The 27,499-nt window shown below is 43.0% G+C and overlaps 1 protein-coding gene across 6 annotated transcripts in view; it reads right to left on the bottom strand.

The window, feature by feature from the left end:
• The window catches only part of NDUFAF7 (NADH:ubiquinone oxidoreductase complex assembly factor 7), a 486,324-nt gene that overhangs the window by 71,841 nt on the left and 386,984 nt on the right, over positions 1-27,499 (bottom strand). For 3 of the 6 annotated variants that reach the window (XM_068133139.2, XM_068133137.2, XM_068133142.2), the window contains exons 1-8: positions 26,538-26,741; positions 10,051-10,193; positions 8,433-8,513; positions 6,131-6,241; positions 2,588-2,804; positions 2,432-2,490; positions 1,083-1,196; positions 565-708 (exon numbers count right to left, since the gene is read on the bottom strand). In XM_068133139.2, the coding sequence (XP_067989240.1) occupies positions 565-708; positions 1,083-1,196; positions 2,432-2,490; positions 2,588-2,804; positions 6,131-6,241; positions 8,433-8,513; positions 10,051-10,193; positions 26,538-26,652 (984 nt within the window). In that variant the 5' untranslated portion in view covers positions 26,653-26,741. Of the gene's footprint in view, positions 1-564; positions 709-1,082; positions 1,197-2,431; positions 2,491-2,587; positions 2,805-6,130; positions 6,242-8,432; positions 8,514-10,050; positions 10,194-26,537; positions 26,742-27,499 lie in introns of those variants that run through there. The other 3 variants (XM_068133140.2, XM_078766537.1, XM_068133141.2) reach the window with 3 other exon arrangements.

Raw genomic sequence — 27,499 nt, 5'->3', positions numbered from 1 at the left:
TAAAAACAACAAGCTTTCTGTTTGGAATGATTAATTTTGTTTGAATGTCAGACAGGCAGAAAGAGTAAAAAAACATTTCCCTTACTCTGCATATGCGAGATCGGAACGACATTCCGTACAATTTGCCAAATTCAGAGCCAAAGTAGTGCTAAACTACAGGTTTGTGTTCAGATTAATGTACAAAATATAACATTCAATTGAAATCAAGTTGATCCTCGATCATAAACTGACGTTTGCAGACAGGCAGATAGACAAAGTGAACCCATTGCTTAACCCCGCTTTTCACTTCACATGCATGGGGTAAAAATTACAATGGCATTAGCAGACAAAGGACAAACACATTTTGCTTCTGGGATTAGAACTTGGGTTCCCTGCATCATGAAACAAAGGTTCAAATGGGAACACCAACAGGCTGACCAAAAAGTGGGAACTGAGCAGATTATAATGATAACAATAATTATTACAACAATCGCAATCAGAGCTGCCACCATATCTGCAACTGAGCCATGATCTCCGCGATGTTCTCATTTCACACCCTTTCACTCATCAACTGAGATTGCTCACCCGGAAGGTGTCGGTGCCAGAGCCAGTGTGGCCGTAATCTACAATGAGGGCACCACCACCATTGCCGGCAATTCTCTCTGCCAGACGGCTTGCCAAAAGCCCAGCCTCTGGGCTCACCTCCACATGGTCTCGTGTCTCCTCCAACTGCAAGGAAGGAATTTGAGACCTAATTTCAAAACAGTGCCGGGGCAGGGGAAAGTGAAAGGGGGTCAGATAGAGTTACATTAATAAATAATTATTTTATATTTATTCAATATGTCAGGTTTCAAGTTATCAGAGAAGAGACAGTCAAACTGGATTGCAAAAAAAAAAACATTACAAAAAAAGGTTTAAATAGTTTTACAAACTGTTTTGCTTTAAAAAGTTTTCAAGATTTTGGATTCCTCTTCAAACATACGTCTCAAAAAACTGCAATCGAATGTATACCGTAAACTAAACTGCAGGTTGCATATAAACCGTTTTAGTAATTTTATTGCACTAATGAGTTTTCACTAACAAAAACTGACCAGAAAACTCACCTGGATGAGGTTGTTGGAGGCCACGGTTGCAGTCGGGGCCAGAACAAATCGGAGCCGATTGGGAGCTGAAGGATCCAGATCAACAAGCACCTCACGCCAACCACGCTCAGTTTTCTGTCACAATAAGCAAGGGGTTAATGGGAGGTCAAAGTGATCATGGGACTTGAGTTCATCAACTTATTTACCTCCTGTACCTCCCACATTACATCACAACATGGCCGACCAGTTTTGTTCCAGGAGAGGGAGGTAGAGTTAAGAGGGACAGCACAATGTGCAATAGCATGGATAAAGGTGGAAGGGAGAGAGGGAAATTAATAATTGAAACAATTAAATTAATGCATAACAATAAGACTCGGCAGCTATGAGGAAGGAAGATATAAATGTTTGCCAAGTAAATAAATTGAATTCACATCTTCATAAAATTAAGCTTTCCTTTCATGAACCACATACTGAATGATCAATATTAATCAATCAACCAATTGACATAATCATTAAAATGTTTTGCATCATTGTTATACAAACCAGTGTGTGGCTTTTCTTTGTGCACTTGTTGTTTGTTTTAGCAATAGTGGAATGATCAAGGCCGAGGATGGATGAATGTAATATGTCAAAGTTGCGACAGCCTCACATTAATCAAGCCGGATCACCAGGCAACTGCTCTCATTATATAGTTATATAAAGCTGTTTCGAACCACTCATTGACGAATATAAACATTTAGTACCTTCTAAGTGGGCTAGGAACTAGACTCGGTAGTGTAATGGTTAGAGCGTCTGCTCCGAGTCTGGGAGGTCGGTGGTTCAATCCCTACACGAGTCATACCAAAGACTTTAAAATGGTATGTGCTGCTTCCTTGCTTGACGCTCAGCATGTGAAAGATAGAGCATGGACAAACAATGCTGGGAAGGCAATGGCAAACCACCCAGTATCACTTGCCAAGAAACTGCTTTGGCAGCCCCAATGCTCTGTAAAGAATATGGTGCATTGAAATAAAGAAAACTGGACTAGAAAGGCTAAATTCGGAATGCTGATGCAACCTGAAGCCACGATTCCAGAAGAAAGGGGGAAAAAAAAATCACAAAACTGTCCGTAAACAAAACTCGGCCGGTGGAGGCTCACTCCCTCAACAAGATGGGGTGGAGCTTGAACTGTGCCGGCAGCCTGTCACTTCCTCAGTTGAGCGAGGGGCGTAGCTTGGGCATAAATAAAGAGTTCATATACAGCTCACCCATTCTGCAATGAATCGAATATTTATGCAAGCACAATCCAGTAGTAGAATATAAAGGTAATGCCATAATATAACAGAACAGGTGACCTTCAAATTGAATGCAAGCATTAATAGTGTGCCCACCTGGAATTTGTGGATGGGAAGAGCATCAAAGAACTCATGTGCCAAATAAAAAGAAAAACCTAAAAACAAAGAAAACTATATTTGTCATATGGATTCTGAAGAACTTGACAACAAAAGCAGGGTCATTCAAGGTGAACTCTTTACAACACTCCACACCTTCAGGGACGTCTTGAACATTTCGGTACCAGGACACGGGAACTCCTCTCGAATTGACACGCTGCTTGTGTGCCCCATTGCTAGGTAGCTGCGTACTGTGAGGAGACACAGACCCACACAGGACCTCCTCCTGCACTTCGCTCAGTGCTGGGCTAACCTCCACCAGGTGCAGCGAAATGGACACCGAATGAAGAACCTTGTGGAACTGCTCAAACACCTGTGTGCACACATTGATCATGCTGCAAATTTCAACTTGATTTTATATTTTCAACACGTATCTTTGGCTAACCCCCGCTCTAGCGGGGAAAATGGCCTTAAAACGATCATTCATTCATTCATTCATTCATTATCAGAACATGAACCTGCAGTTTAGATGTACTTTGGCCCTGAATTTTGGTAAATTGTACTGAGTCTCGTCCTGAACTCAAGTGCGTACAGCACAGTATAAAATTACTCCCTGACAGGCGAACGAAATTGAAAATCATTCAAAACAGGAAATTGTTTAAAACAAGTTTAGGGACGTCATAAAGGACACAACCAACAGGCAAGAATAACTAATCAAAAGTGTTAAAATAAGGTGGTATAAGAGACGCTGCATCAACTGCTGTAAACTTTCCATTTGATGGTTTGTTTTGTTTATTTGCCTTTAAACCTTTTATTTTATTTCAAATGAATGATATACTTATCTTTAACACTGGATAACACAAATCACCTTATTCGCACTTCCAAAAACCCTCAGTTTAATAGTACTTGGGCAAAATTTTACGCAGTCTCGACCGTAACTCTTAGTGTAATAACAGTGAGACTCAGACAGCCTAACGATGCAACGACCGAGCTAATGTCTTCCAAAATATCTGATTGTTGTACACCACTCCTTTCCTATTCCATCTCCAGTCCCTGCATGACGTCATCGCCGGGCACCGAAGGGGTCCCGGCAATGACACGCGCTGAAAGGGATTACTCAGTTTTCACTCCGGTTTCTTGTTTTCTTTCTTTCTTTTTTGTTTGTTTATTTGTCCAGGAGATATCTCAGCCATCCTTTGAGCTAGAAAGCTGAAATTCCGGCACTATAGTGAGCAAGTGTTTTTTTGTGTTTTTGATTGGTTTTTTTTTGGGGGGGGGGGGGGGGGGGGGATTAATCAATTAATGGATTAGTTACTTAATTATAATAGATTAATTAAGTACTTTATTTATTTAGTTCTACTAAATATTTACTTCTTATTTAGTTCTGCTTTATTTATTTAGTTCTACAGAAAACTAACACATCTACTCATTCGTCCCTCATTCGTTCTCATCTGGGCATTATCTCAGGCACCTTTTGAGCTAGGAAGCTGATATTTGGACACGACAATGACCAAGTGATTTGGCTGTGAAAGGTATTCATGATTTATTGATTAATCAATTCATCGATTAATTATTTAATTTTTCGATTAATGGCTTAATTAATTACTTTTTTTAAGTTACAGATTCGGATGAAACAGTGGTGCTGTAGGTATTCTATTAGCCAATTGATTAATAATTTAATTATTTAAACCATTATTATTTATTTATTTTCATTATTGATCACATTTCTTTTCTTTCTCATCTGGGCAATATCTCAGGCACCTTTTGAGTTAGTTAGCTGATATTCGGACACGACAGTGACCAAGTGATGTGGCTATAAAGGATATTTTTGACTTATTGATTAATCAATTAATCGATTTATTATTTATATTGATTTTAATTATGCAATTAATCAATCAATTTATTGTACACCTCTCCCTTCCAATACTGTCTCTATGTGCTGCACTGCGGTATTGCCGGGGCGCCCCGGCAATACCGCACTGGAGGATGTTATTTATTTATTTGGCATGGAGGCAGTGTACTTTGAATGTATCTGCACTTGTTTAGTTGATCTTTTTCTCAAAGATCATTCCAAAGTCATCAGTTTCTCCGAGAAGAGTTGGTATATGATTCAGCTCTGACTTTTCTGTTCTGTTTGACCCATCAGCTTAATCATGTTTGCCATTGTACCTGTTATTCAAAGTTCATGAACAAAGTCAATATAGACTGAGCTCAGAAACACAAAGGAAGAGTTAAAAAGACCCTTCCCAAGTCTTTTTTTTTTTTCACAAGGCTTTGTGAGACAAGGTATTCTGTGAACTCTCTAGCTATTATTTTTACGAGCAAGTTGCTCGTGCCCGCACAGGATTCTAAACGGGGTTGTGATCGAGACGGCAAGCTGAGAGCAACAATTCACATTTATCGCCACATCTGATGCATAGTAAATGCTCAAATGGTGGTGAGGTGTTCGTTTTGAAACTGTATGTAGCTTTTTGATGCCAAGCGCCTGTAATAAAAAAAATTGTATTGGTGTCAAAGCCAGTGACCAATTGCAAATTCATAAGAGGATTACAATCATTATTACTTATTATTGCAGCTTTACTTTGTCTTGCAGTTCATTACAGTTTCGTAAATGTATTATTATTATTACTAGCAACGGTACCCGCCCTATGGGCGGGGCTTCAATTGGGAGGCCCAAATGAAAAGGCTAAATATCAGATATTGAAGGCTTTTTTTCTTTTAAACGATTCATATAAACATCCGTTAAATCTCGATCAGTGCAGCCGTTTGTGCGGCACCCGGAAAAATAACGTCATGCAGGAGCAAGTATCAGCAGGATGTGGCAGTGTGGGAGTCCACGTTTCTGATCCTCCTTCATGCCGAAGTAGCCCACCACTTCTCCAAGCATTCCGCTCTTCAGATCCGCCATGACAGATTTAAGCTCGATACTGAAGACGCGTGCAGTTAGTCCACCCGATGTCGTATGTACTCCCGATACGTGTTTCCTTCATTGTAAAAACTTCCAAATCAACAGTTAAAAGGATTTTGAGCCAATAGCTGTTACGGCCTTGGCAAGATCGATGGAGACAGCGATCTGTTAGCTTATTCACCGCCCAAATAGCTATGTGGAATCCTCTCATGTGGAGATTAAACTAATCGTGTTAACAATCGCTATGTCGTATGTACTCCTGATACGTGTTTCCTTCAGTTGAAATGGGTTAGAATTCTCTCAAGCAGGGATTCAACCCTCAGGGATTCTCTCAAGCAGGGATTTTTAAAAAACCAAAAAAAAAAAACCCGTGTCCTTATAAAAGGTCTTTGTCCGAGGTCACCGAGTTCGATCGATGCAGCCATGCAGCGGTCGGTGCAGCCCTTTGTGCGGCACCCGGGAAAGCAACATGGTCACAATGAGAACAATGAACGTTATGCGAACGCGAATGTTATGCGTGAGTCCAAACCTGAGAATACTTGAGACTAAAGCTGAAATTGGGAAAACTATATAGCCTATTTTACTCCTGGAGATCCCAGGATTATCCACCCAAAATATCATTGAGATCGGTTCAGCAGTTTATGGTACCTTCGAACGGACAGACAGACAGACAGACGGACGGACATTTGGTGAATTATAGTAAGATAAGAACAGTGCAAGATGTCCAATAGCCGAATGAAACAGAAATTTCAAGACTGATTGTGAAATTATAGCAAAATAATGATACTTACCCGTAGCATGTCACTGGACAGCGATCCGCGGCCTGGTCCAAACTCCACCACTTGCAGACTCGATGGCTGTCCAGCCGCCATCCACTCACTTACCACCCAAACAGCCATGAGCTGCGAACCCACCAACCAAGACAACCAATAAAGCACCGACATATGACAAAGTCCATATATATAATATTACTATCGATTCAAACAGTATCCTACTAAAAATACATTTCCATGGCAACTGCATTACGATTTTAAAAAAACAACAGCAAACCTGTACATGGTTTACGGTAAACTTGCTGAGGAAACATCATTATGCTGACGATTGACAAAAACAAAGAAATGACATCACAAGTGTTTCAAAGACAATCATGTACAGGAACTATTTAATTAGTACATATGCAAATACGGTACGGCCAGAGGGTTTGACCTCTCCCGCACCCCACTCATGCTCCATGCATGCTTTTTATTTATTTATGGGATTTCGCCCACCACAAAGCCAATAACACCACTCAAGGTGGGGGCTACACAAAGGAAAGAAAAGTGTAGATATTAGACAGAAAGGAGGAATCTATTGACATTCCTCTTGAATTGAGGTAGGTTGGGGTAGAGGGGAAAACAAGAGGCAGGTAAACTGTTCCAGAGTGATGCAGTACGGGGAAAAAAAACTAGAATAATACCTCATAGTCTTACACCACGGGACAGATGCCGTGGATGAATGGGGAAAAAAACTGCCAAACATGTACTGAAAATATGCGCAGGTGGAACAACCTGTGAAAGACCCTCAGAGCACATTTCATGATAATATCGATAGAAAAGGCTCAAGGAAGTAACAGAGTGGCAGACTGAGAGAGGTTCCAGGGATGATGCCAACTCCTGTCCCACCAGAATGGCAGCACGTCGCTGGATTCTCTCAAGAAAAGATAGGTGACAAGCTGGGGCACCAGCCCAAATATGGCAATGATATTCCATAACAGGTCATATAGTGGCCTTTTATAGATGGAGAATAGCAGCTTGAGAAAGGTATCGCCGAGCACGAACGAATCAGCCAAAGTGCTGGGAGGCTCTTTTAGCGAAACCAGAGATGTACTTTTCCCAGCTGATGTTTGAGCTGATGTCCAATCCAAGCAGACGGATAACAGGAAGTTCCTGCAAAAGTGAAGAATCCATAGACAGGATTTGAAAACAAGGTGATCTTGAACTAGACATAAACAAGTGGGTCTTGTTTTGGTTGAAAGTACCAAGCCAGTCTTTTCCCCAGTTTATCACACTCTCAAGATCCTGATTGGGAGTGATACTGGCATGGTCACGGGCAGGGCGAGACAAGGTTCCTGGGTAGGTAGTATCCAGTGTTGAGTCATCTGCGTAAATGCATAACTGATAAAGAATCCAATCAGGCAGATCATTGATGTACAACAAGAACAATATTGGACCCAACACAGACCCCTGAGGGACACCAACATTAGTATTATGGACGGGGGACGAATGTCCCTCATGTACCACAAAGATTTGGCCATTTTTAAGAAAATCAGAGATTATAATCGAGCAATCTTCCAGAAATACTGTATGATATTAGTTTATGGATGAGACCCTTGTGTCACACTTTGTCAAAAGCCTTCGAGATGTTGAGTGCAACAACCCTGGCTTCACCACGATGCTCCTTTCCTTCCATTCTATCTTCCACAAACCTACTTTCCCTGCCGTTTCAGATCCAGTAACATTTCAGATACAATAAAAAGTAATTAAATTCCCATTCCTTTCAAAATTATAATCTTCAATGTACCACACTCTAACAGTGTGCCGGTGCTGCCAAAGCAATCTCTTGGCAAGGCCTATGCTGCGTGGTTTGCTGTTGCCTTGCCAGCAGTCAGTCAGCCAATCAGCGCAAAGATTTGAAATTTGTTCAGCATGCCAGAGATAACTGGCCTAATCTTCGCGAAAGACACCATATGATATATCACATGTACAAATGCCCCCAGAGCAGGCAGACCGGTCCCCCGGCTTAACATCTTTTTGCCAGACGGCGCCCAATTTTCAAATTCGTAAACAATTTATGAATCACCCGACATATGAAAGACCAGTTTGACAGTTTATAGTTGGGTCGACATTCCAACCCAGGTGAGAAAGCTCAAAAACGAGTGCACACACCGGTAAGATATTCTGCCAGACCTTGTCGTAAATATAAACTAAACAAAGAGAAATTGATATGTATCCACAGAAAGGCTCAAGGTAGTCAAGGAATAAAATATTAGCTCACAAAACAAAATATAGACACAACAGGTAAAATATTTCATGCCCAGATATGTGCCCAACGTACCTCTCCAAACATCTGGCTTATTTCTGGAGAAGTTACAAAGTCCCCCTGCGAACCAAGCATGTCATGGCACATGTAATATCCCTAAAGGAAAACATCGCATTCGTCTGTGACAAGCATGAGGAAATAAGGAATTGCAAAAGGTGTGAAGGAAATTTGTGGTGACACACAATTCATCAGTCAGGTAGAACTGTTTGTTGTTCAGCCCCCGGGCAAGGCAACCTTTCACATTTCATTTGGCAAATGGTGACATAAAACACAATGGCATTTTTAGTGGGCAGGTGCAACACATGACATGGTAAATCATCAATGCTGAATAAATTATTGTTCGTTCTTTCTTTCTTTAATGGCCCCAACTATTGCCACCTAATTGTGGGGTCAGCCGGGGAATGAATTCGGCCTCAGTCTTACTACACAACCCCGGCTGACTCAGCCTGACCTTCAACGAAGCAGGTTAGAGCAGGAATTTGTAATTTAGTTGTTAGCTACTTAGTTGTAACTAAGTCTGTTGGAGCGATAGCTCGTCTACTCTTTGCGAAGGACACCGAGGGATATTTCACGTCCACCAACTGATGCCAACAGGGACTCCCAGTTTAGCGTTTATCCGAGGGACGGCGCACACCATGAATCACCCAGCTTGTGACACACCAGGGTGGTAGATCATAGCCGAATTGAGACTCAAGCCCAGGTTTGACCGCTCAGAGGCGAATGTGAGGACCTCTAGGTCATCCATCCTTCCAGCCCAAATGATTATAATCAATGCTATTTAGTTACCCTGTGCTCGCGAAGTGAAAACCAGAGATAGGCATTCGGTTACGTACGTATGTGTGGTGTTCGTATGTGCGTGTCTGTATTTTTTAAAATTCATTTTCTCGGCAACCGTTCGTCCGATTGACACAAAATTTTACGATAGGAACACCTCTGCCTGTATAATTTTTTTATTCATAATTATGTCGTCATAGGTCATATGTTACGGACGCCATCTTGGAAAACAGTTACACCGATATCTCTCCCAAACCGCTCAATGGAAAAAAATTTAAACATGCCTCACAGTCAAGTACTCCCCATGGGGAATAAGATATGTTGATAATGATGACATCGGTGCCTTCATTATGACGTCATAATTAAACAAGTACAACGCTTGATCCGATGAGTACGAAAAAAAATTCTCTGCAACAGTTAGTCTGATGGACACAAAATTTTGACCATACTGTCCTGCCAAATTATATATGGGTCAGATATGTCTCCCCAAAATTAACCTATTGGTAGCTGATGCATTTGGCTTTGGTGAGTGCAGAAACAAACTGTTTTTGAGAAAAGCTTTACATTTGACCTACAAACTTAAATCAAAACCTTTGTTTCCACGATGTAAAATTTGCATTTTGAACAATTTGGTTTTTCAACATTTATGGAAAATATAAACCTTTTACAGCATTGTAACATGTGAGCATAGTGATGCATAGGATCATGTGAGCATAGGACCGGTGGATACTCATGATGCTAAGCGATTTACAGAATGGCATCAAAAACCCACAAATCCTTTGGTACCTTAATAGAGATCAAATGAGCAATATGGTGTCAGAGTCATCATCTTTAAAGGATGAAAGATTAGTAAACGTACCTTGACAGGGTTGGTGAGGGTCTCACGCATATATTCAGCAACAGTAATGGGTCCAGTCGCCTTTATTTTACTCAACAAGTGCTTGAGCATAGGGGTTACCTCCACACCATCATCAAGTGCACGAGAACACGCATGTCTGAGATCTGCAGATGAAAAAAAGAAAAGAAAAGAAACAAACCTTACAAATAAATTGTATCAAGTGTGCATCGTCCTCCAGTCATTTCCTCCGATTAGGTCACCTTCTGATCTCGTGTGTGCATGTATATTGGGAGAAATGTACAATTCACAGGGCTGATAAGAATTATTTCTTGCAAAATCGAAGATTTTTCAAGTACACTACTCACAATAAGTTAGGGATATTGTGGGAGTGAGTTTATTTATTTTTTATAGGGGTTAGGCCATTAGGGTTATGGTAATGAAATCAAGAATGCTGTGTTTTTTCACTCACTAATAACTATAGAATTAGGACCAACAACTTTTTTCAACATAATTAATACACAAAATCAACCACACCGAAGAACCTGCCAATATCCCTAACTTATTGTGAGTAGTGTATATTGGTCGGTTGAGTTTGTTATTCTGTCTGTTTGTTTGTTTGTCACCCGCCAACAGGTCACAATTCCAAACCAATAGTCATGAAACTTCACCAAGTTGTAGAGGTCATCACAATTGAGAGGTCTATTGATTTTTAGGTCAAAGGTCATCTGGAGGTCAAATTTCTAAAATCGCCATTTTTCATCCGATTGACTTGAAAATTGAACAGCATTTGCATATCGAGTCAATAAATTGGGAAACCAACTATTTGTGTGGTCAAAAAGTCAAAGGTCAACTCAAGGTCAAACTTCCAAAACCATCAATTTTCATCTGAAAAATCAATTTTAATCCAATTGACCCGAGCTTTGATCAAGATTGTCAATTTTAATCGAAATGAAATGGTCAATTTGCTGTATCCATGGCAACTTTTTTTTGAGGGGAGGGGTGGATTTTGCAAGTATCATGCTCTGCATGACGTCTCCTTGATTGTCTGTTAATACCATGCACAAGGTATGCAACTCAGTTGCTTTGACTGTCAATGATGTCACACGGGGCATCATCAACGGAGGTCTGGAACTGGAGGATGATGAACACATGACACTCCTCAAATTTTCAAGTATTCTCTCCTTTACGTGTACAAATAGAAATATTATCAGTTTAAACTTACCTATCTAATAACTGATAAAAAAAAAATATATATATGTATATAACTGTGAGAAATAGTAGAAACTCCACAGTACGAGCAGGGCGTCTCATTTGCATTAAATAAATAATCGGGAGGTTAAATCAGACGCGGATGTAGCTTCAGGACGTCGATCTTTAATTTGACAAGCTTTCGACCAACAAAGGTCTTCTTCTTAGTCGTCCCCAACTTCAACGGAAGTATTATATATGGATGTATATATATATATATATATATATATATATATATATATATATATATATATAAACAGTCACGTGAAAAAGTAAGTACACCCCATGTAAAGTTTTGACTTTTTCAACATATTTCAACATACAGCTATTTGATCTTCATTTCAACAATATTGATAGATAAAGGTGATATAATATAACAAATATCATGAAACATTTACATTTTCTAGTCCATTGTATAATTTAAATAAACACAAATGCAAATTTCGCATGTGGAAAAAGTAAGTACACCCTTGGCTCTAATAGGTGGTATTGCCCCCTTTGGCAGAAACAACCTCAAGTAGGTGTTTCTTATAACTGTCTACCAGTCTCTGACATCGACTGGGAGAAATTTTTTCCCACTCCTCCATGCAGATTTCTTTCAGCTGTGCGATGTTTGAGGGGTTTCTTGCATGCACAGCTCGTTTCAAATCACCCCACAACATCTCGATGGGATTTAGATCCGGGCTTTGACTTGGCCATTCCAGAACCCTCCATTTCTTTCTTTTCAGCCATTCCTTGGTGGATTTACTGGTATGTTTAGGGTCATTGTCGTGTTGCAAGGTCCACCTTCGGTTGAGCTTCAACTTTCCGACAGGTCGCCTCACATTATCCTCAAGCACCCTCTGGTACAATGAAGAATTCATAGTGGATTCTATGATGGTGAGCTGGCCAGGCCCTGATGCAGCAAAGGTGCCTAAAACCATAATATTTCTACCACCATGCTTTACTGTTGGTATCAGGTTCTTGTGGTCAAATGCTGTCTTTGGTTTTCACCAAACATGTCTTCTGGTACTGTGGCCAAATAGCTCTACCTTTTGACTCGTCTGTCCAGAGCACATTGTTCCAGAAGTGCTGGTCTTTGCCGAGGTGTTCATTGGCAAACTTTAGTCTTGCCCTGATGTTCTTTCTGGACAGCAAAGGTTTCCTCCTGTCACACCTCACATGTAGATCAAATTTGTGCAGCCTCTTTCTAATGGTAGACTCGTGCACTTTGACATCAACAGTGGCAAGAGCTACCTGGAGGTCCCGTGATGACATTCTGGGGTTCTTAGAGACTTCTTTCAGCATCTTGCGGTCTGCTCTCGGGCTGAACTTGCTGGGGCGGCCTGGTCTGAAAAAGTTGGCAGTTGTTTGGAATCTTCTCCACTTGTAGATGATCTTCCGGACAATCGAATGATTGATTTCAAATTGTTTGGAGATCTTTTTAAATCTCTTCCCAGACTCGTAGGCATCTATAACCTTCTTTCTGAAGGCCTCAGAGAGCTCTTTTGATCTTGGCATGGTGACGCCGCACACTTCAACAACAAAGAGCAAACTAAACTAAATGCCTGAGGTTTAAATAAGACAGGTTCCTCAAAGATCCTCTCTACGATGTTCTAATCACTTGCACCTGAGCTGGTGCACCTGATTCTAATTTTAGGTATTTGAAGTAGTGATAAATGTGGGGGTGTACTTACTTTTTCCACATGCGAAATTTGCATTTATGCTTATTTAAATTATACAATGGACTCCAAAATGTAAATGTTTCATGATATTTGTTATATTATATGACCTTTATCTGTCAATATTGTTGAAATAAAGAACAAATAGCTGTATGTTGAAAAAGTCAAAACTTTACATGGGGTGTACTTACTTTTTCACGTGACTGTATATCAAAACAACGATTGCATTCGTGGGTGACATATGTTATATATATATATATATATATATATATATATATATATATATATATATATATATATATATATAGTCCTGTCACCAGCAATTAAGACCGCCGGATGACGAATAGCCGAACGTTTTTTACTCCCGAAGCGACCTTCCAAATTTTTGGTGGTTATGACGCGCACGAGATGGAGGCTGCGAGACGTTTACCTGGAGGGAACGAAAGCAACACAGGCCTATTCCCGAATCCACGAACAAAGAAACATGACAGTAAATTCAACAAATATGTATTTAATGAAAATAAACCAAAGAATGAAAATGAGTGCTGAGGTAAAACTAAAATTACACCTCCACGCAGGTACCTCCACGCAGGTACCTCCACGCAGTTACAAATACAACACAGGGGAAAACAAGTAATACAATAAAAATGTTGCCTTTCGGGGCTTAACTGGGGGTCCTTTTAGGACCCCCAATGGGGTCCTTTTAGAATGTTGGTGGCTGTTGAGACTCGAAGCCACACAGGCGGGAACTTGGCAAGATGGTGACGGCCGATGAAAAGCCCGCACGTCGAAGGCGCCCAGAGCCCTGGGGCGAGTCTTGAAGACGGCCCTCTCTCTTTTTGTCTCTCAACATTACCTCTGTTTCTAATCCCCGGGAAGGACAACTCAGCTAAACAGCGCCCTCCCAGAGCCCAGCAGTCCAAGCACAGAAACTTCTTCTCTTCAGAAGAAAAGATAATGGCCGTCTGCCTCACTGATCCCCGCTCTCCCCTTTTTCTTCAACTCCAAGAGCCAATGGTGAAGTTTCTTGCTGCCCCTCTGCTCTCCCTCGTTAATACCTGGTTAGTCACGGATGGCCAATAGCGAGCTTTTAACTCTGAAGGCAATGCCCAAATGCGGATTTTATATATACGGGGAAAGAAAGGGGAAGAGGAAACTGAAGCTTACCTGAGCGATCCCCCCGGGCAGTCTTCAACCTGCGGAAAATAACTCACACGAACACGGATTTAAAATGTACAGAAAATAACGAAAGTATTTATGAAATAAAATGCCGGTAACAAGAAAAACGCGATGGTAAAACTAAATTCCTACAGGATCCTTCACACCAGACTTATAACACAGACACAGGAAGAAAATAAACTGGAAAATAATAGCATGTAGTTTATCATGCACTTAGCTCTGATCAGCTTGGGGGGGTGGGGGGGGGGGGAGGGGCTCGCCAGGAATCCAAGGCTCCGGAGATCCGGTCGGCTGGTGCGCGCGAATCGCGAGCGTTGGCAGGAAACAGGCCTCACTCGCGCAAACCCGAGCGTTCGTCCACACGTCGTTTCTGCCTGGCAAAACCCTGCACATCTCCCGATGGTGTCTCCGATCACTTCCTGGAAACCCGTTGCCCAAGCACAAATGCGCGAATGAGAAGAACAAGGGAACCAGAGGAGAGCAAGAACAGGGCAAGATCAGAGGGTCAGAGAACAAGAGTCCAGGGTAAAAGAAAGCAAAAGCAAGAGCGAAAATGTCGGTCCTCCAATTCTTTCAATGGTAGGTCGTGACGTCATCAGCGCTTCTCCACCAATCATCGTGCCGCTTCTTGCTCGCCTTTGACATCCTCGGTGGTCCTTGCCAATCAGCGCTTGGCTTCCTCGTCAGCCTTCCTTCCACCAATCAGCGGGTAGCTTCTTGCTCTGTCCTGGCCAATCACGAGTCCCTTCTTACCCCGGCCTTTCCGTTGGTCAACTCCCGCCCAATAGCGAGTCGCTTCTTGCTCCGCCCTGGCCAATCAGGGCTCCTCAGAGCATGTCTTCGGCCTGCCTATCTTCCGTGGCGATGTAGCTGGTGCGTCCCAAATGGCTGTGCTCAGAACTGGCTTCCGGTTGGTTTTATGGTTATTATTTAGTGCAATTAATGGCATTTCTCACTAGAGTCTACGGTGCAGTGCCAAAAGAGCCAAAGGATAAATCACATAGGGTAAGACATACAAGGGATAATTTATCCTTATCCCCTAAGCTAGTTGACATGCCCTGCCCCCTCGTGACGGGGTCAAAGATACACCTTACTCCGACGAAACAGAAATTACAGGTGATGGTTCTTACCCAACATCCGGAGCACCGACCTATACGAATCTACCTGACTCTACATATCACCACCCCCACAAACATATATATATACATATATATATATATATATATATATATATATATATATATATATATATATATATATATATACATATATATATTGTTACGGATATAACACAATTGGTGTTCCAAAATTTGGGCCTAACAAATTTAGTCCCAGGTCCGAATCCGACACTCCTGACACCAATTGTTACAGATCGCGGTTTAGATGTTATGATGGGCCGAGCGGATGGTCCAACCGCGACCGTTACAGGATCCCCAATTGGCCCGATTCCACCCGACGTTGACCAGATCGCACCACAGATATTCAATCGGGAAACCTCTAAAGCGACCGAAAGAGAATGAAAAGAGAAGAAGACAGAGTACGGAGGAAGAACAGATTTATTATACACACACAAGCAAAAAGAAAGAGCGACCAAAATTATTTACAGCAATGGATGGAAGAAGCAGTCACACAGTGCATCGTTAGCTTATCCTATTCAATTTACTTAACCCCAGGACAACGAGTAGGACAGACGACGTTCACACTTACACGGGGGATATTGCAGGCAGGTAGGGCTTGAGGTGGATTGCTGGAGAGGGAGGCAGGGTCGGAGGCAGCAGCTCTCAATTCCTCGCGTTTTTGGCGGGAAAACCCTCCGTCGCGTATCCGCTGCCGATGCTGTAGACGTCACGCGCTGGCTCGGGCACACCTGCTCCTCTCCTTCTGGTGGAGCCGTCTCCCTCCTTTCAGCGCGTCTCTCCAAAGCTGGTTTCCTCTCCGAGTACCTCTCCTCTTTGGCTTGGAGCGTGTCGCATCTCACCGCTCACCGCTCCTCTCGTATGTCACCTCTTCGCTCATCTCGTATGTCACCTCTTCGCTCATCTGCTGAAGCAGTCCCTTCCAGTCGCTTTTATCACTCGGGGCGGAATCAAGCCGCCGGCTGCGAGGGCACGCCTACCGGGTCGCTAACCGCGGTGCTGGTTGGCTGTTAGGGCTGTCCGATTCCTCCTTCGATCATGACGACGTGCCACGCCTGTGAGTTGGCGGCTCCTACCCCCCCTCTTCTCCGAGATGAGCACATGGGCAATGGCGGCTTGCGGGATTGAACACCACTCGCACCGCTTTTGAAAGGAATTTGGGAGAGCGGAGATGATTGGGGAAATTGAAAGGGCCTACGCTTATTTCGTTTGATACAATGCAGAGTCAATCTAGTGGGAAACACATATTTAACCTACATAGAATAAGGAAATAAACTATTTAAAAAGATATATCGTGGCCTGTGTGTAAGTTTCATGGAATTAACTAGGAGGACGGCTGCGACCATTATTTACATTACGAGGGTGTTACACATAACAAAACCATACTTTTCACATTCGTTACACTTCCTCCAAAATTGTTACACTTCTCAAAAACCGTTACACTTCTCAAATTCGTTACACTTCTCAAAACCGTTACAATATATATATATATGTATATATATATCGACTCCATATGATGAGTGGATACCAGAGATAACGTCACCGCGTGGCAGGCGGTGCGTATCGCTCCCAGCAAGGTGCAGCAGCAGCTGTATGGGACACCTTGCTGGCGGTTCTCCACTGATGATATGAAGGTCGCATAGTGACTGATGCATATATATGCATATATATGTATGTATATACATACATACATACATACATACATATATATATATATATATATATATATATATATATATATATATATATATATATATATATATATATATATACATACATACATACATATATATACAGATACAGTCACGCGAAAAAGTAAGTACACCCCATGTAAAGTTTTGACTTTTCAACAAATTTCAACATACAGCTATTTGATCTTCATTTCAACAATATTAATAGATAAAGGTGATATAATATAACAAATATCATGAAACATTTACATTTTGTAGTCCATTGTATAATTTCAATAAACATAAATACAAATTTCGCATGTGGAAAAAGTAAGTACACCCTTGGCTCTAATAGGTGGTATTGCCCCCTTTGGCAGAAACAACCTCAAGTAGGCGTTTCTTATAACTGTCTACCAGTCTCTGACATCAACTGGGAGAAATTTTTGCCCACTCCGCCATGCAGAATTCTTTCAGCTATGCGATGTTTGAGGGGTTTCTTGCATGCACAGCTCGTTTCGAATCCCCCCACAACATCTCGATGGGATTTCGATCCGGGCTTTGACTTGGCCACTCCAGAACCCTCCATTTCTTTCTTTTCAGCCATTCCTTGGTGGATTTACTGGTATGTTTAGGGTCATTGTCATGTTGCAAGGTCCACCTTCGGTTGAGCTTCAACTTTCCGACAGATGGCCTCACATTATCCTCAAGCACCCTCTGGTACAATGAAGAATTCATAGTGGATTCCATGATGGTGAGCTGCCCAGACCCTGATGCAGCAAAGCTGCCCCAAACCATAATATTTCCACCACCATGCTTTACAGTTGGCATCAGGTTCTTGTGGTCAAATGCTGTCTTTGGTTTTCGCCAAACATGTCTTCTGGTACTGTGGCCAAATAGCTCTACCTTTGACTCATCTGTCCAGAGCACATTGTTCCAGAAGTGCTGGTCTTTGCCAAGGTGTTCATTGGCAAACTTTAGTCTTGCCCTGATGTTCTTTCTGGACAGAAAAGGTTTCCTCCTGGCACACCTCCCATGTAGATCAAATTTGTGGAGCCTCTTTCTAATGGTAGACTTGTGCACTTTGACATCAACAGTGGCAAGAGCTACCTGAAGGTCCTGTGATGACATTCTGGGGTTCTTAGAGACTTCTTTCAGCATCTTGCGGTCTACTCTCGGGCTGAACTTGCTGGTGCGGCCTGGCCTGAACAAGTTGGCAGTTGTTTGGAATCTTCTCCACTTGTAGATGATCTTCCGGACAGTCGAATGATTGATTTCAAATTGTTTGGGGATCTTTTTAAATCCCTTCCCAGACTCGTAGGCATCTATAACCTTCTTTCTGAAGGCCTCAGAGCGCTCTTCTGATCTAGGCATGGTGATTTGATTAAATAAGACCGGTTCCTCCAAGATCCTCTCTAACAATGTTCTAATCATTTGCACCTGAGCTGGTGCACCTGATTCTAATTTTAGGTATTGGAAGTAGTGATAAATGTTGGGGTGTACTGACTTTTTCCACATGCGAAATTTGCATTTATGTTTATTTAAATTATACAATGGACTACAAAATGTAAATGTTTCATGATATTTATTATATTATATCACCTTTATCTATCAATATTGTTGAAATAAAGATCAAATAGCTGTATGTTGAAATATGTTGAAAAAGTCAAAACTTTACATGGGGTGTACTTACTTTTTCACGTGACTGTGTGTGTGTGTATATGTATGTATGTATATATATATATACATACATACATATATATATATACGCAATACATATATATATATACATATACATATATACATATACATATATACATATACATATATACATATACATACATATATATATATATATATATACAGTGGAACCTTGACTTACGAGGGCACCAACTTACGAGTTTTCCGAGATACGAGCCGTCGCTCGGGCGGTTTATTGCTTTGAGATGCGAGCCGAGATCTGAGTTACGAGCTTACGCCAGCCGCCACCAGGTGGGTTCCGGTCACGTGGTTATCTTGCCGTGCAAGCATATCTGCCGTATATCGCTGCTGTTTTGTTTTCGCATGTTGGTTATTTTGGAGCTTACGCCAGCCGCCACCAGGTGGGTTCCGGTCACGTGGTTATCTTGCCGTGCAAGCATATCTGCCGTATATCGCTGCTGTTTTGTTTTCGCATGTTGGTTATTTTGGAGCTTACGCCAGCCGCCACCAGGTGGGTTCCGGTCACGTGGTTATCTTGCCGTGCAAGCATATCTGCCGTATATCGCTGCTGTTTTGTTTTCGCATGTTGGTTATTTTGGAGCTTACGCCAGCCGCCACCAGGTGGGTTCCGGTCACGTGGTTATCTTGCCGTGCAAGCATATCTGCCGTATATCGCTGCTGTTTTGTTTTCGCATGTTGGTTATTTTGGAGCTTACGCCAGCCGCCACCAGGTGGGTTCCGGTCACGTGGTTATCTTGCCGTGCAAGCATATCTGCCGTATATCGCTGCTGTTTTGTTTTCGCATGTTGGTTATTTTGGAGCTTACGCCAGCCGCCACCAGGTGGGTTCCGGTCACGTGGTTATCTTGCCGTGCAAGCATATCTGCCGTATATCGCTGCTGTTTTGTTTTCGCATGTTGGTTATTTTGGAAAATTTCTTAGTTTTAACCATGGGTCCTAAGTAATTGAGTGCCAAGGGCAGTACTGAGAAGAAGAAGAGGATGATGTGCTTGGATATAAAACACGCAATCGTCGAAAAACATGAGCGAGGTGTGCGTGTTGTCGACTTGGTGAGGCAGATGTGAAGGCAGCTGAAGATTTTATTATAACTTTTGCCGAACTGATAGAAGCCGAACGATACATCCCCCAGCAAATCTTCAACTGTGACGAGACAGGGCTCTTCTGGAAAAAGATGCCGAGGAGGACGTATATAACGGCAGAGGAGAAGAGCATGCCAGGCCACAACTTGTTCAGAGTGCCGGCGATAGCTCGCCTTCTCTTTGTGGAAGACACGGTGAGATCCTTAACATCCAACAACTAATGGGACGCAAACGGGGCGCCCAGTTTAGCGGTACACACATTGATGAATCACCCTGCCTGTGAAACACCGACATGACAGGTTATAGCTGGGTCGGGATTCAAACCCAGGCTGGACAGTTTAGAGTCAAGTGTGCGTACCTCCAGTCCAGGCCATCCTGCCAACTTGTATGCTGCATACAGGTGAAATATAAAGCGCGAGATATTTTTATATATACTGCATATTTTAAAAAAAATTGGTGTGGTTTTTGGCGGGCTGGAACGGATTAATAGCATTTCAATGCATTTTAATGGGGAAATTTGATTTGAGAAACGAGCAAATTGAGTTACGAGCTCGGTCACAGAACGAATTAAACTCGTAAGTCAAGGTTCCACTGTATATATACAGTGGGGAGAACAAGTATTTGATACACTGCCGATTTTGCAGGTTTTCCCACTTACAAAGCACGTAAAGGTCTGTAATTTTTATCATAGGTACACTTCAACTGTGGAAGACGGAATCTAAAACAAAAATCCTGAAAATCACATTGTATGATTTTTAAGTAATTAATTTGCATTTTATTGCATGAAATAAGTATTTGATCACCTACCAACCAGTAAGAATTCCGGCTCTCACAGACCTGTTAGTTTTTTCTTTAAGAAGCCCTCCCATTCTCCACTCATTACCTGTATTAACTGCACCTGTTTGAACTCGTTATCTGCATAAAAGACGTCTCCAGACCGTCTCCGACCACAAAGACCGCAAAGACCGACCGCAAAGCCGTCTCCAGACCTGTCCACACTCAATCAATCAGACTCCAACCTCTCCACAATGGGCAAGACCAGAGAGCTGTCTAAGGACATCAGGGACAAATTTGTAGACTTGCACAAGGCTGGGATGGGCTACAGGACAATAGGCAAGCAGCTTGGTGAGAAGGCAACAACTGTTGGCGCAATTATTAGAAAATGGAAGAAGTTCAAGATGACAGTCAATCTCCCTCGGTCTGGGGCTCCATGCAAGATCTCACCTCGTGGAGCCTCAATGATCATGAGAAAGGTGAGGGATCAGCCCAGAACTACACGGCAGGACCTGGTCAATGACCTGAAGAGAGCTGGGACCACAGTATCAAAGAAAACCATAAGTAACACACTACGCCGTCATGGATTAAAATCCTGCAGCGCACGCAAGGTCCCTCTGCTCAAGCCAGCGCATGTCCAGGCCCGTCTGAAGTTTGCCAATGACCATCTGGATGATCCAGAGGAGGAATGGGAGAAGGTCATGTGGTCTGATGAGACCAAAATAGAGCTTTTTGGTTTAAACTCCACTCGCCGTGTTTGGAGGAAGAAGAAGGATGAGTACAACCCCAAGAACACCATCCCAACCGTGAAGCATGGAGGTGGAAACATCATTCTTTGGGGATGCTTTTCTGCAAAGGGGACAGGACGACTGCACCGTATTGAGGGGAGGATGGATGGGGCCATGTATCGCGAGATCTTGGCCAACAATCTCCTTCCCTCAATAAGAGCATTGAAGATGGGGCGTGGCTGGGTCTTCCAGCATGACAACGACCCGAAACACACAGCCAGGGCAACTAAGGAGTGGCTCCGTACGAAGCATCTCAAGGTCCTGGAGTGGCCTAGCCAGTCTCCAGACCTGAACCCAATAGAAAATCTTTGGAGGGAGCTGAAAGTCTGTGTTGCGCAGCGACAGCCCCGAAACCTGAAGGATCTGGTGAAGATCTGTATGGAGGAGTGGGCCAAAATCCCTGCTGCAGTGTGTGCAAACCTGGTTAAGAACTACAGGAAACGTCTGATCTCTGTAATTGCAAACAAAGGTTTCTGTACCAAATATTAAGTTCTGTTTTTCTGATGTATCAAATACTTATTTCATGCAATAAAATGCAAATTAATTACTTAAAAATCATACAATGTGATTTTCAGGATTTTTGTTTTAGATTCCGTCTTCCACAGTTGAAGTGTACCTATGATAAAAATTACAGACCTTGACGTGCTTTGTAAGTGGGAAAACCTGCAAAATCGGCAGTGTATCAAATACTTGTTCTCCCCACTGTATATATATATATATATATATATATATATATATATATATATATATATATATATATATATATATATATATATATATATATATATATATATATATATATATATATATATATATATATACACATATACAGACTTGGCATTTAATATGGAATATTTTTTTTTTCTTGACTTGGGTTTACTTTCTGAACTCAGTACATCAATCTTGTGAGTTTCTTTTACGCTTCGGTGATGTCTTTGTTGAAAGAACCATGTCACTGATTGTCTTTCGCAGCAAGAAGTCAATAACAGGATTATATCACAGGTGCCGTGACAAAATGTAAGGACAGGTACATTTGACGATTGGCTTCACAATCGGGTATATAAGGGTTGTTGCGTTCTGTATTAGAGGAAAACAACTGCTGCACATCTACAAAAGTTATTGCCGCTTCCTCTGGAGATGGTCCGTCAACTTCACAATGCTGTTTGTCATGGAGTGGTGGCTTTACGAAATTCTGGCATGAAACAGCGTGCTATTGCTCGGCAGTATGGCGTCACTCAAGGTCAGGTGTCAAAGATCCTGAAACGAAATGCTCAGAGGGATGTCCCTACTCAAATACCGAGGCCAGGACGTCCACGCAGAACCACAAGGAGAAATGATCGCCAGCTGCACCGGTTAGTCTGCAATGGCCGCACCAAGTAAGCTAATCGGCTTAGGGCAGAGTGGCAGCAACTGACAAATGTGCCTGTATCCAGAAGGCGAGTCAACCAACGACTGGTTCAAGCAGGCTATCATGCCAGGCGTCCCGTGAGAAAGCCACGCCTGACCAGACAACACAGCCAGCGCCGATTGCAGTGGGCCAGAGAGCACCGTCAATGGCAGCCAGGACACTGGAATCACGGGACCTTCAGTGGCGAGTGTAGATTTCTGGTCTATCGTCAAGATGGCCGCGTCCGAGTGCGCAGACAAGTGCATGAAGCCCACAACGAAGATTGTACAGTGCCAAGAGTCCAAGCTGGAGGTGGTGGAGTGACCGTTTGGGCTGCTTTTCATGCAGGGGGCAAAACTGACCTGGTTGTTCTGAATGGAAACCTGAACCAGTTCAAGTACAGGGTCATTCTGGAAGAAACATTGCTTCCATTTGCTCGTGCAGCCTTTCGAGGAAACTTTGTCTTCCGAGATGACAATGCACGGCCTCATCGTGCTCGCATGATCCAACACTTTCTTGCTGACCGTGGTGTAGAGCATATGGAGTGGCCTGCCATGTCCCCGGATATGAATCCGATAGAGAACTTGTGGGCAGAATTAACGCGTCAAATCGACAACTTGGACCAACAGCCTCCATCTGTGCATGAATTGCAGCAGACTATTGTCACTGCATGGCAAGCGATTCCTGTCCAAACCTTGGCAAATCTCGTGAACAGCATGCCTCGACGTGTACGTGCTCTCCTGAATGCTTGTGGGGGTTACACGGAGTACTGAACTGTAATTTTACTGTCCGTAATCCCAGTCATAATTTAGCTTTTGTTTTTGTTGAATTTTTTTTCAGCTAATGTGCAAAATAAAGAGATACTTCTGGAAAACGTACAGAAGTTTAACACAGTACTGTCCGTGAATCGAGTTCGATATCAGTTTATATCACTTTCAAGGATCAATTTATTTGCTTCAAAATGTCAAATGTGGTTTTTGTTTCTTTTAAAGGTCACATTAACAAAATCTAGAATACTTTCAAAATAATTCCAATGAACTTTTGGTTCTAAGTCATCTTGAAAAGTAAGTTCACCCCCACAAAAAAATATTCCATATTAAATGCCAAGTCTGTATATATAATATATATTGTTGCGGTTTTAGGTTTTGGTAAGTCAGTGTAATAAAGGTTAAATTTCCCCCTAATAGTTAGTCACACAAGCAACATGTAGCCTCGCGATAGTGTAGTTATCTCTTTGCATTTGTGAGCTTAGTCCTTTTCCTTTGTTAGTTCTGCGTTGAGTAGAGTAAGGAGAAGAGGTCCTACTTCTACTTCCATTGACTATCCCGCCTCCCTAGCATCATGCCTCTTTGTACTGCCTTTGGTTCATTTTGGCGTGAATCAACACGAGGCAGGCCGAGGAGGGTCGGGGCGGGATCGAGTGAGGGCGGCAGCGGAGCTGACGGTAAGCGCGAGCCGCCAATCAGGGCTCAGAGGGTGTGGCGGCAGCACTGCATCACAGGGCGTGGTTGGAAGGTTCGAGACGGTTCGAGAAGGTTCGGGGCACATTAATATAAGCCGTTGCGCGAAGCCACCAGCAGTGGAGAGCGTCAAAGGACTCGCGTGTGGTGAGCAGTTGAGTAAGGACTGATGAGCAGAAGGACTGAGCCCCAGCAGTTGAGAGTTGGGTTCCAGCAGTGCGGTGAGTTACAGAAGAGGTGAGAAGTTGAAGGAGTGCGGTGAGCTGGAGGACTTTGAGAGATACGCGAGTGGTGAGAGACGCGCATGAACCGGGATACGCGCTCATATGAAAGTAACGCTCGGTTGAGCTTGAAGCCGAGCCGCGTACAGTGCATTGAGCTGCGCGAGTGATAGAGCGCTGCGTAACCGCCAGCCGCACTGAGAGACGCGTATTTTCCTTCTTACCTCATCGGCTGCCTTTTGTTCGGGAGACGCGCTACGAGAATCCTTCCACCGCCTGCTTGCCTTCTTCGCGGGACGTGCTGGGACCGTGGAGAGCCGGACGGGGCCGTTCCTGGACGACCACGTCGACGCGGTTGGCCTGAACATCAACCTACCTGCAATCCCCTGTGTGAGTGTGGCAGGCCCGAGTCAGGGAGTTAAGAATAAGACTGACTAAGTGCTGCTCCGTGTCTCTACCTACCGATCATTGTACATACGTGTGGGAATAATAATTAAACCTGTGTTCTTCCTTTTCCATTCGATCGTTCTCGTGATTTAGTCATTGGCGAAGCGTGGTACGAGTAGAACCGCTCGAATCGGGTTCCACTACTAAAAACTGCACGGACCACGTGGTACTCAATCCGCTCGGTGTACCCAAATCACATGTGGCTCGTGCGAGGCTTGCTTCCCCGCTTCCGTGGCGGCGCAGGGAGTTAGGTACGAGCGAGACTTGGTTCCGAAACCCAACCTTGCGTTTGCCCGGAAGAGGCGTTTCAGGTCTCTCAGTTCCACCAAGCCCAGAAAGAACAAGGGGCTTAATCCCCCCTTGGTAAGGGTAAGAAGGGCGGCAGAGAACCATTACAATATATATAGATATACAGTGCATTCAGTGCCTCAGTGAAAGAAAAGCCCCTCCTCAGTGAAAGACACATGAAAGCCCGCTTGGAGTTTGCAAAAAAGCAACTAAAGGACTCTCAGACTGTGAGAAACAAGATTCTGTGGTCTGATGAAACCAAGATTGAACTGTTTGGCTTCCGTCTGGCCACTCTGCCATAAAGCCCAGATCGGTGGAGTGTTGCAGTGATGGTTGTCCTTCTGGAAGGTTCTCCCATCTCCACACAGGATCTCTGGAGCTCAGCTAGATTGACCATCAGGTTCTTGGTCACCTTTCCAACGCAGAACTAACATTACCAAGGTTCTTGGTTACCAAGGCCCCTTTTCCCCCGATTGTTCAGTTTGGCTGGGCTGCCAGCTCTAGGAAGAGTCCTGGTTGTTCCAAACTTCTTCCATTTAAGAATTATGGAGGCCACTGTGCTCTTGGGAACCTTCAATGCAGCAGAGATATTTTTTGTCGGCTTCCCCAGATCTGTGCCTCGACACAATCCTGTCTCTGAGCTCTGCAGGCAGTTCTTTCGACCTCATGGCTTGGTTTTTGCTCTGATATGCATTGTCAGCTGTGAGACCTTATATAGACAGGTGTGTGCCTTTCCAAATCATGTCCATTCTATTGAATTTACCACAGATGGACTCCAGTCAAGGTGTAGAAACATCTCAAAGATGATCAAGAGAAATGGGAGGCACCTGAGCTATATTTCGAGTGTCATTGCAAAGGGTCTGAATACTTATGTCAATGTGATATTTCAGTTTTTTTCTTTTGAATAAATTTGCAAAACTTTCTAAAATCCTGTTTTCTCTTTGTCATTATGGGGTGTTGAGTGTAGATTGATGAGGAAAAAATGAATTTAAACAATTTCAGCATAAGGCTGCAACATAACAAAATGTGAAAAAAGTGAAGGGGTCTGAATACTTTCTGAATGCACTGTATAGTGTGTATATATATATATATATATTAGGTCCACAAAAACAGAACAATGATTGTCATTTTGAACTGGAAGATTTCAATGCACAGTGAGTGTTATTATCAGACATCAGTATCGCCATTATGTGCCAGTATACTTATAGGAAGCCATTATGTGCCAGCACCTTGAGCACAGTACGATAAAGTATGTAGAATTAGAATTGTCTATAAAGTACGTACTACAAGCCCACGCAAAACAAGTCCTGGCAAGGATCTAGCGAGAACGTCTGATTGCTTTTTCTTGCTTGTATAATATAATTAATTACACCCTGCACTCTGCAGGCAGGTTGACTTTGATAGAGTGTGGATATGGCATGTACAAGATGACCCAAACCAAGGTGAACTCACCAACACCTCGCTCGCCGAGTCCAAAATCCCGACGAGAGCGTAGACAGTTTCGAGTCCAGGTCGGACAGAGATGCCTGTGAACGATCGACCATAAAAGGCGCCTCATAAAACCCATAGTGAATGTTGAGCAACGGAACTTCCGACCAACAAACTCCCAGGCAGGCTCACTCACATGTTAAGAGTTGCGTCGGCAACGCAATCCGCGAATCGCGCAGCCTCGATTCGCTTCCAGGAGGAAACCTTCGCGAATATTGCGTCGCTTCAAGCAGCTGCAGAATGTTTACATTTGTATTTTATTCAAAAACACCTCCATGGTAAGGTATAGAGACAAATTTCGGTTGACGTCCGTGTAATGGTTTTAAATAAATATTTAATGAAAAATTTGGAAGATCGGCATAATGCGTTGCTGGGGGAGGGAGGGGAGGAGATTGCGAGAGCATAATAATTATATTGAAATTTCATCCAAATTTGCGTATGTAATAAATCGATGTCCAAATTAAAATAAAATTACGGACCGGGAACAAACTGCATATAATATTGCTTCGCACCATGTTTTTATATCAACAACATCCAAGGTATGGTATGCTGAGAAAAAAGAAAACGTATTAAAAGCCTGATATTACATCCACTTATTGCGTACATATAGCTCGGGAGTTGGAGGGGAAGGTGGGGGTGGGGGTGGGGTTAACAGACGATGAAGATGAGAAAAGAAAGAGGAGTAAAAGGTTGGATTTGGCGAAGGAAAAGGGAGTTTAGTGCCTCCTGATGCAGTGCCCCTCCTGATGCAGTGCCCCCTGTCGGTTCGAGCAGGAACTTGGAATTTGTTGACGGTGCCGGCGATGGCTCGCCGACTCTTGGAGGAAGACAGCGTGGGATCTGTAACGTCCACCGGCTAATCCTAGCAGACAAGATACCCAGCTTATTCGAGGGCGGCACAGCTTGTGATGCAAAGTCCGGCCTGC

Source organism: Myxine glutinosa, chromosome 12 (assembly GCF_964187855.1).
Source record: "Myxine glutinosa chromosome 12, kmMyxGlut1.1, whole genome shotgun sequence".
Classification (NCBI taxonomy): domain Eukaryota; kingdom Metazoa; phylum Chordata; class Myxini; order Myxiniformes; family Myxinidae; genus Myxine; species Myxine glutinosa.
Note: the sequence above shows the minus strand (reverse complement) of the source record. Positions and strands in the feature narration are given on the sequence as shown.